The sequence below is a fragment of the Tachysurus vachellii genome, chromosome 24 (genome assembly GCF_030014155.1).
Source record: "Tachysurus vachellii isolate PV-2020 chromosome 24, HZAU_Pvac_v1, whole genome shotgun sequence".
NCBI classification, from domain to species: Eukaryota; Metazoa; Chordata; class Actinopteri; order Siluriformes; family Bagridae; genus Tachysurus; species Tachysurus vachellii.
This window is the reverse complement of record NC_083483.1, coordinates 14,071,315-14,081,616: the sequence shown is the minus strand read 5'-3', so window position 1 is coordinate 14,081,616 and position 10,302 is coordinate 14,071,315. Positions and strand designations below refer to the sequence as shown.

The 10,302-nt window shown below is 44.4% G+C and overlaps 1 protein-coding gene across 1 annotated transcript in view; it reads left to right on the top strand.

Moving 5' to 3' along the window:
• The first annotated feature begins 1,995 nt into the window (after window positions 1-1,995).
• mast1a (microtubule associated serine/threonine kinase 1a) overlaps window positions 1,996-10,302 on the top strand; it is a 50,498-nt gene continuing 42,191 nt past the window's right edge. Inside the window, exons 1-2 of the mRNA XM_060860298.1 lie at window positions 1,996-2,435; window positions 8,489-8,520. Coding sequence (XP_060716281.1) covers window positions 2,367-2,435; window positions 8,489-8,520 — 101 coding nt within the window. The 5' untranslated portion in view covers window positions 1,996-2,366. The remainder of the gene's footprint in view (window positions 2,436-8,488; window positions 8,521-10,302) is intronic.

Below are 10,302 nucleotides of genomic sequence, written 5' to 3'. Positions count from 1 at the left end.
ACTGAGCAGTCTTTGGATAAATATAGTAAAAATGGATGATGTGGATGATGATGATGAGGATGATGATGATGATAATGATGAGAGAGAGTATTGATCATTGTTGTTAGGAGAAGGTCATAATACTGCTCTGGCTAGCAGCGTTGACAAGAAAATCAGTAACAGACTAAGAATAATACAAGAATAACACCACTAGCTTGTAAATTTTGCATGTATCCCTGTGTGTGTGTTTGTGTGTGTATGTACTGTATATGTGTTTGTCTGCAATGCCACAGTGCCAGAAATAACCATTTTTTCCCAGAGACATAACGTTTTGGAAAAATCATTCATTCATTCATTCATTTTCTACCGCTTATCCGAACTACCTCGGGTCACAGGGAGCCTGTGCCTATCTCAGGCGTCATCGGGCATCAAGGCAGGATACACCCTGGACGGAGTGCCAACCCATCACAGGGCACACACACACTCTCATTCACTCACGCAATCACACACTACGGACAATTTTCCAGAGATGCCAATCAACATACCATGCATGACTTTGGACCGGGGGAGGAAACCGGAGTACCCGGAGGAAACCCCCGAGGCACCGGGAGAACATGCAAACTCCACACACACAAGGCGGAGGCAGGAATCGAACCCCCAACCCTGAGGTGTGAGGCGAACTTGCTAACCACTAAGCCACCGTGCCCCCCATTGGAAAAATCAAGTGACAACAAAAAGGATCTTCGTTCTAGAAAAAAAATAAAATCTGATTTACACTATAAAAAAAAGTGAAACTCTCTGAGGTGGTTCTGGAAGCATGGCCGATGGAGCATATTGAATGTGGGTGGTAGTGGTACATTTCAGCATGGTTTTTATCCTTTAAGCACATGGGAACTCTTTTCCGGTCCTGAAGGCCCCAAGGATGCACAATTTAAAGATTTCCCTCCTGCCAACACACCTACTCCAGCACATGGAGAGCATATGGAGCGCTAGATAATGTGCCGATCTGTCGTTTCTGAAAAGAAAAAGTTTGGGAAGATTTTATTTGGAAGAAAGACATCACTGCAGCGAGGTGGATCTCCAGCAGCAAAGCTGGCAAACACCTCCTTGATTGTTAACACAATGTCCTACTAAATACTCCGTCAACTCCTTCTCAACTTTTGGTGAGAAGGAGAAAACGAGGATGGTGTGAGTTTATATAACACGATTTAATTTAGTTGTTCAGTCTTGTCTTTCATCAGCATCTGCTGAGATCCAACATTTGAGTTGCCAGATATTTCCAAATATTATCCAAAGCTAAATTTATTTATCCAATTTATCAAAATATTATCATCCAAATTCACTCCAAATCCAATCCAACACTTTCTTTCCCATTAGGTGTAAATATAAAAAATTCATTTTTTTTTTTAATTATAAATCTTTCATATAAATAATGTGAGTATTTGATTATATGGAGAAATGATCTGTTACTATAGAAACAATAACATAGATTTAATTAACCACCAGAACTGTCCTCTGGCTTGTGGGTTCAACAGTGCTGTGTTATAAGGTATATAATTTACCATTGAATAAACAAGCTAACTGAGGTAATGAGAAACAAGTAAACAAACATTAGGATACAATATGAACATATGCGCTGGGTCACCCGATGACGTGGGGAAATTTCTCATTTGCATATTATGCATATTCATAGATCCCTGACAGACACTAATTCGGAATGTCTACAAATGTGTATTGAACCTTTGTAAACAATGTTGGTTTTTTTTTGGTTGGTTTAATTTAAAACGTGTCTATTTGGGCATCCCATCCCATCCCATCCCATCCCATCCCATCCCATCCTCCCCCCATCTCCCCCTACAGATGACTCTGTGGTCTAGTCCAAAGCGCTCTAACGGTTCAGTGGGAATAAAACAGGGCTGCGTCCCAAACCGCATTATATTTAACTCGATATTGCTTCCCTATATGGTTGCTATGGTTACTAGACATACACGCGCTTTGTTTCAGGCTACTGTGTGCGGTTTGGGACGCGACCGCGACCCGAAAGCCTAACGTTATCGCCTAGGCTGCCACACGGGGCTGTAAAATGTTTTGCGGTGAAACGAGACGGATCCGTTTACGGTGACCGGTTTGTTTTTCTTCTTCGTTTTATGCCATTCGAAGCACGCGGGACGTAACCGTAGTCGCACGAGCGCAATCAGAGGATCCATCCGCGCGAGAGCCCGTGAAGGAAATTAGTAGCCATGGAAACGTGGGGGACGGACGGACTCCGTGTAACCGGAAGCTCCCGGTCGCTATAAACAAACCTATGGACAGGTTGTCAGGTTACTGTGGACACGACAGAGCTAAAGAAACGGGTTTCTGGATGTTTTCGAGAAGAAGGACCGAAGATGACCGACAGAGCAGGTGGTAGTACCGCGGGGGACGAGTCCGGGATTATCCGCCGGAGGAGGATGCAGGTGAGATGTGCACACTTCCGGTTATACAGAAGAAACATGATGTCGCTGAGATACAACCTTACACACGACCCCGCCGACCCCTACGTCCGTGTCGCGTGTCATGAATTTGCATACCGGAACATGATTGGCTCTGCTATTTAATGACGCAATAAGCTTGTGCATAATAAACGGTTCATTCATCACTCAGATGACTCTGAACCGAATCTGTTGATCCAACGATCATTACATGAAGGTTTTGGTGCAGCAACATGTTCACATCCTGAATATGCTGTAGAATTTCCCCTTCCCTGTGAACACAAGTGTGTGATGATGATGATGATCTACAGAACCGATCTTCAGACACCAAACACATCTCTACTGATAAACCTGAGCTTATAGAGCTTCTATAAGTTCTTTAGCTAACTGAATGGTGAAGTTGACTGAATTGTGTGATGTGCTGAGATCAGCAGATATTTAACTTCACAACTGGGAATTATTTTATATTCAACGCTGCTTCACTTCATCAAAACTGTAACCACAGAGGCAGTTTCCTGTTATTCTTGAATGCTTGTTGTGTTAGAGTGCAGAAAGCACGTAGCATTTTATAACACAATGCAAACACACACACACACACACACACACAGTCTGCAGCTCCGCCAGATAAAACCATGTGTCATGTCTCTCAGCTTAACTTATCAAAGTGATTGACATTGCACCAAAAACCTTCTATAAAATTCTCTCTATTTCTCTCTCTCTCTGTGTCTCTCTTTTTCTTTCTCTCTCTCTCTTTATCTCTCTCTCTCTTTTTCTTTCTCTCTCTTTCTCTCTGTCTCTCTCTCTTTTTCTTTCTCTCTCTCTCTTTTTCTTTCTCTCTCTTTCTCTCTGTCTCTCTCTCTCTCTCTCTCTGGTTGAATCTAGGATTTTTCTGAACACTCCTAAAAGAAGGGTTTCAAATATTATTTGCTTTCTCCTTTATTAGATTTTTCTCATTACTCAATGTACCAGACTTACCAGACAATAAATCTTTCCAGAGAATGAGACACACTTCTGTCTGCGTAGAGAAACAATCAGCAATTGTAGTCTACAATTTTGTTCTCCTTCCGTTTCTCAGTTGCCTTTAGTAGTCTTCGGTTTACAGATTCAGTCTTTTCTTAATAACACACAAATTTCTTCCTGTTTCCTTGAAGTCGGTTGAGAGTTTGGGTCGGTTCACCATTTTTTCCCAGAAAATATGACATCATTTCCTGTAAGGGAACATAGTGTTTTTGGGATTGTGGGATTTTCTTATGTAGCGAATGTTCCAGTGCACTGTAAGGATTTCTCGATCAAGAAAGAAAAACGAGGCGGCCCTTAAAATGGCCGACTCCCTGATCTGATCAGCGTCCTGACCGTGGAACTACAGTAGGAAGCTGATCGAGTCGCACCAATAATCTGTAATAGTGTATAGAGGCTTTGCTGGAAGTCTGGTCCAGAGAACAAAATCGCTGCTTGCGTCCAAACTATTTGGAGCAACATAAGGACCTTGAGAATTTATTTACGGAAAGGTCGCAGAGAAATGCATCATTACTGAAGGAGTGTTAAACATAAAATCTCCCACTCGTGTGTTCCAGCACGACTATGGCAACTGTGGATTATTCCAAATGCCTACGCTTGTGTACTGTAGGCATTAACACACACACACACACACACACACATCTATAATATCTGCTCTATAGCTCTTATCCTTGTTTCTTAGTGCAAATCGATAGTCATTTGGTGCGCGGTGTAACTCAGGGATCTGTCCTGGGACCGTTCTCAGATGCTCTTTATGGCCCATTAAGAGAGTAATGAGAGTCTGACAGCCTACTGAGGCGGGAAGGAAGAGAGCCTGGTAAGCTTAGGGCACAGAGAGAGGAGCAAGGAGATGAAAGAGGTTACAGTGTGGCCAATAGGGATATCTCCTAAATAGCGCTGATGTGAGAAGGTCCATCTGTTGAAACCTCATGTGTGTGGATATTGTTACGTGGTAACAAGGTTAAAGACAACGTTTACTAAGAGAAGTGCTAATTAGAAACCATTTGTTCTGGTGGGTGTGGCCAATTTAGCTGGCCATCTATGAATGAACATATGACAGAGGTGATGTAAATCTGTTCTACACACATCAACTGTCAGATTAGTACAAGGGCAATTTTTTGGACTTTTCTCAGTCCAGTGACTACAGCTGAGGCCAAAAGTTTAATGGCTAAAGATAATCTCAGTTTTTCACAGCTCAACATATTTCTTCTTATCGTTCGTTTCTTTTCATCAAGTCACTTAAGGAATCTATGTTGTTCACCTCAAAAGTCATTTTAAAACAATTGATTACAGACATGTTTATTCAGCTTGACAAGCTAACATTTCTACAGATCTAGGGATGTGGTAGCCTAGTGGTTAAAGTGTTGGATTATGGATAAATGTGCAGATTCTATACATTTGTGTAATGACATTCAGAAGCTTCCGACTGGTCGATGGTCATAACTAGGAGTTAACTGACAGTGCACATGTGGCTCTGTTTAAAGACCTGCCTTTAGAACCTGTGCCTTTTTGGTGTTTGACACCATGAATAATCCAAGAACTTCGAGAAGTCCAGAGCAATTTCCAAACAACTGAAGCTACCATGAGCATCGGTCTGAACACTTTTGGGGCCACACAAATGTTACATTTTTTAGAAAAGGAGCACAAACCCGGGGGAACGGTGGCTTAGTGGTCAGCATGTTTGCCTCACACCTCCAGGGTTGAGGGTTCGATTCCCGCCTCCGCCTTGTGTGTGTGGAGTTTGCATGTTCTCCCCGTGCCTCGGGGGTTTCCTCCGGGTACTCCGGTTTCCTCCCCTGGTCCAAAGACATGCATGGTAGGTTGATTGGCACCTCTGGAAAATTGTCCGTAGTGTGTGAGTGCGTGAGTGAATGAGAGTGTTTGTGTGTGCCCTGTGATGGGTTGGCACTCCGTCCAGGGTGTATCCTGCCTTGATGCCTGATGGCGCCTGAGATAGTTCGGATAGCCGGATAGTTCGGATAGCCTGAGATAGCCGAGGTAGTTCGGATAAGCGGTAGAAAATGAGTGAGTGAGTGAGCGCAAACCCTTAGCAATGATGAACAAACATTCTGAAAGGTTTAAATGAACCATAAGACATCAAGGAAGATGAAAGAATTGGAGGCATCTAATGTACATCTCCATGGCCTAAGTGCAGTCATGCTAAGAAGAAGCTCCTACGCCAAGAACAGCATAACAAATCCAAACGTTTGCCAATGAAAACCAGTTGGATGGAGGAGGAGAATTCTCTAGTCAGATGAAACAAAAATGCAGCTGTTTGGAAGACAAGGGCTGAGGCCTTAACCTTTAGAAGAACCAAATCCCTACTGTGAAGCATGGTGAAGGTAGTATCATGTTATGGGGCTGTTTTGCTTTAAATAGGAACTTCAGGAAATCAGTGACTATTGTATGTCACGAGGAAGCAAGATTATACAGCAAAGTGATCCTGAGCATATTTCCAGAGCTGTAAAAATTGGTTTAAAGACAAAAATGTGGACATCTTGAAATGGCTATTATAAAGTTCTGGCCTGAGTCCTGTAGAAAACCTGACCGTCTCGGGTGGGTTCATAAAAGATCGTTATGTTGATGTGATAGAAATGGTACACGGGGATTTGTGTACACAGAATGCTGAGATTGCAAACATCAAGATGCTTAGTCAGAAAAGTGTATAAAAGATCTCAGACGCTCCACAAGCCACTGGATGGATGTCTGAGGATGAAACATGGACCTGCTTAGTCATATCCTCTGTAAACGAGTGACAGCCCAGCCACACTTCTCCTTTATTAACTGTCTGTCTGTCTCTCTCTTTTTCATAATTTATTTTATTCTCACTATAAACAGTCAGGCCCTTTTTCTCTCTCTCTCTCTCTCTCTCTCCATTACAGGAGCCTTGCCAGTGCTAATTCATTAGTCATCTTGCGTTGTTTCCTGGCAGTCTGTAGATCTGTGGCGTGAGGAGGTTTATCGACTTGACTTTTCTTTTATTCTTGCCGTACAGTATCGATCTGATCTCTGACCGCTCCCCATCTCATCTCATTACGGCTTATGGCTGTTGAACCAAGGAACTAATACACCAGGTCAGGTTTCAACACGGATCTTCTGCGAATTGACCATGATGGATATGGAAGACGTCCCAGCATCCAGGGTGCAATGCTTGAGTTAATACACGAGGTGGTGAGAGAACAAAATAACCGTTGAAGGAAAAACAGTTTGCTAAACCGCTCCATGCTTCTGAAGAAGCCGCCACCTTCTTATATTTTTGCACCATGTAGGAACGAGACTGAAATCTAGTAGATAAATGACTGATGAAAACTCAACCACATCCTGATTCTCTCTCTCTCTCTCTCTCTCTCTCTCTCTCTCGCTTCGTCCTGTATTTAGCTCAAAATCTCAGAGAGAGATCACGTGAGAACGATCATCATTCTTACACCAAGCACAGGCCAACCTCTTACATATACTGCAGATAAAAACTATTTTATTTCTCAGGTTTTTATCACAGGAGGCACGGTGGCTTAGTGGTTAGCACGTTCACCTCACACCTCCAGGGTTGGGGGTTCGATTTCCGCCTCCGCCTTGTGTGTGTGGAGTTTGCATGTTCTCCCCGTGCCTCGGGGATTTCCTCCGGGTACTCCGGTTTCCTCCCCCGGTCCAAAGACATGCATGGTAGGTTGATTGGCATCTCTGGAAAATTGTCCGTAGTGTGTGAGTGCGTGAGTGAATGAGAGTGTGTGTGTGTGTGTGCCCTGCGATGGGTTGGCACTCCGTCCAGGGTGTATCCTGCCTTGATGCCCGATGACGCCTGAGATAGGCACAGGCTCCCCGTGACCCGAGGTAGTTCAGATAAGCGGTAGAAGATGAGTGAGAGAGAGTGAGAGGTTTTTATCACAATGATTTATGGACAATATTTGTTCCCAGAGGTCTACAGTAACGCTGTGTCTGTGACGTATCTGATACCTTCCACACTTCACTTGATGATGGATCTTAAGTAAGGTTTTATCAGGGTCTTAAGACAGAAACCGGAACATTACCAAGCTAAAATAAATAGCGAGAGGAATTTAGCAAGAGTGTAGCTGCGATTCGTTTATACTAAACGAATAAAAATATGCTTTTATTTGACATAATAAACATATAAACGTCGGTATAGCGATGTTTTTTTTTTTTCGACGTCGAGCTTCGCATTACATCCTGCAATGTTTTGTCTTTGAAAAGAGAGAGAAAGTTTTGTAGCTGCTAGAAAGGAAGCGAGAACAGGAACCGGTTCATCTCATGCACGCTCCACGGCATGGATATGAACGCGGTGCAAGATTTTTAAAACACTTCAGGACGTGTTGTTATGAGCAACTAATCGACTTCCTGGTGCTTGTAGTTTTTCCAGTTCTGGTCGGACTCCGTCACACGACCTTGTTGTTGTTTATTTGTGTGTTTTCTTTTTCTCTCTTATGAATGTGAGCTTTCAGGAATGGACAGAGTAACAGACTTCCAAGCGCAGCATGGCAGAGCAGAGAGCACATCCCAGAGCTGTAGAGTTTGTGTAATTAGGAAGACTTTAAGCAACATTTTGGCACTTACACACACACACACACACACACACACACACACAGAGAAAGAACATACACCCACTTAATCCTCTATTAGCTGCCTGGTGGCGCCAGACAAGCTGGCAGGAAAACTAATGTCACACACAATGTCATCAAAGCGAGCCACGGCAGGTGAGGTCATCATCCCCCAGTGCGAGTCCTTACTACACCAGCAGGGGGCATTAGCATGGGCTCTTAAAAACCACACACATTTATGTCTTTTTCCATTTCTCAGTCTCTCCGGTGTGACCTCGGTGTAATGTTTTGGGGATTGTCCTCCCATAAGTGCTGTCCAACATCTGTGTCCTAATGAATATCCCTCTTACATTACCCTGAGCACTTCAGCGTTATAAGCAGCCTGTTATTAAACAGTTAGCGGAGCGTTTTGCGAATCAATTTTACTCCTCTCACACTGCTTTCTCTCTCTGTCTTCCTGTTCTCTTGCAGAAGGATCTGCCTTTGCCACGGAAGAGCAGCGGGTAACGTACCACCATCACCATCTCACGTCACCACACTATCTCCTGAAGCTTGGCGTATATATCTGTTCCTGCCTGCACACTCTGGAAGGAAAAGTTAAACCTAGCTAGAGCGAAGAGATCTTTGTTTTGTCCCTTACAAATGAACCCTGTAAAAGTAGGCGTTCTGTTCGTCTCCTGTTTTAATGTCACCTTACAAAAACACCCCCTTTTAATGGAAAATCATAGACGTTTAGAGAATAATGCATAGATTTTTAGCGTTCAGGAGCACACACACCTGCCAAAAGTCTAATTTACTCATTGAGTGCATTTTGGCTCGGTGTTCAGCTCATTACTGTTTTACTCAACAACACTCAAGTCATTTTAACACTCTGTTAATCTAATTAACTCCATTAATTACTAAATATAATCAGTTCAGAAGTTAAGTGAAGGAGGCGTGGCCTCTGTGTGTGTCAGTCTCAGTGAAGGAGGCGTGGCCTCTGTGTATGTCAGTCTCAGTGAAGGAGGCGTGGCCTCTGTGTGTGTCAGTCTCAATGAAGGAGGCGTGGCCTCTGTGTGTCAGTCTCAGTGAAGGAGGTGTGGCCTCTGTGTGTGTCAGTCTCAATGAAGGAGGCGTGGCCTCTGTGTGTGTCAGTCTCAGTGAAGGAGGCGTGGCCTCTGTGTGTGTCAGTCTCAGTGAAGGAGGCGTGGCCTCTGTGTGTGTCAGTCTCAGTGAAGGAGGCGTGGCCTCTGTGTGTGTCAGTCTCAGTGAAGGAGGTGTGGCCTCTGTGTGTGTCAGTCTCAATGAAGGAGGCGTGGCCTCTGTGTGTGTCAGTCTCAGTGAAGGAGGCGTGGTCTCTGTGTGTCAGTCTCAATGAAGGAGGCGTGGCCTCTGTGTGTGTCAGTCTCAGTGAAGGAGGCGTGGCCTGTGTGTGTGTCAGTCTAAGTGAAGGAGACGTGGCCTCTGTGTGTCAGTCTCAGTGAAGGAGGCGTGGCCTCTGTGTGTGTCAGTCTCAGTGAAGGAGGTGTGGCCTCTGTGTGTCAGTCTCAGTGAAGGAGGCGTGGCCTCTGTGTGTGTCAGTCTCAGTGAAGGAGGCGTGGCCTCTGTGTGTGTCAGCCTCAGTGAAGGAGGCGTGGCCTCTGTGTGTGTCAGTCTCAGTGAAGGGGGCGTGGCCTCTGTGTGTCACTCAGTGAAGGAGGCGTGGCCTCTGTGTGTGTCACTGAAGGAGATGTGGCCTCTGTGTGTGTCAGTGAAGGAGGTGTGGCCTCTGTGTGTCAGTGAAAGAGGAGTGGCCTCTGTGTGTGTCAGTGAAGGAGGTGTGGCCTCTGTGTGTGTCAGTGAAGGAGGTGTGGCCTCTGTGTGTGTCAGTGAAGGAGGTGTGGCCTCTGTGTGTGTCAGTGAAGGTACATTATAACAGATATAACAAGAACATATGTCATGTGTTTTTAATATCGTCGCTGTCAGACGGAATCCTCGTATCTCCAAAACCGTTATTTTTCAGGAAGTTAAAAAAACGCTGTACCTTATCTGCAGTGCACAGGGTTTAGTCCACGTTGCAGTGGATTGTCTTGCGCTAAATTCCTGTCCTCAGACGAGCACCAGAACTAGCGGGCGTCAAGATTTTTTTTTCTTTGAGCCCAGTGTTTTGAAGACATTTACCTCAGAAGACGTGTTGATTCGTTGCGACTCTTCTTGAGGAGAAATATGCCGTGAAGCTCTCCCGCGGAGTGAGGAAGAGGTGGACAGTTGAAGTGTCCAATGGAGTTATGAGATTTGCGCTCAAGCTATTTTCAAGACTTTAGATT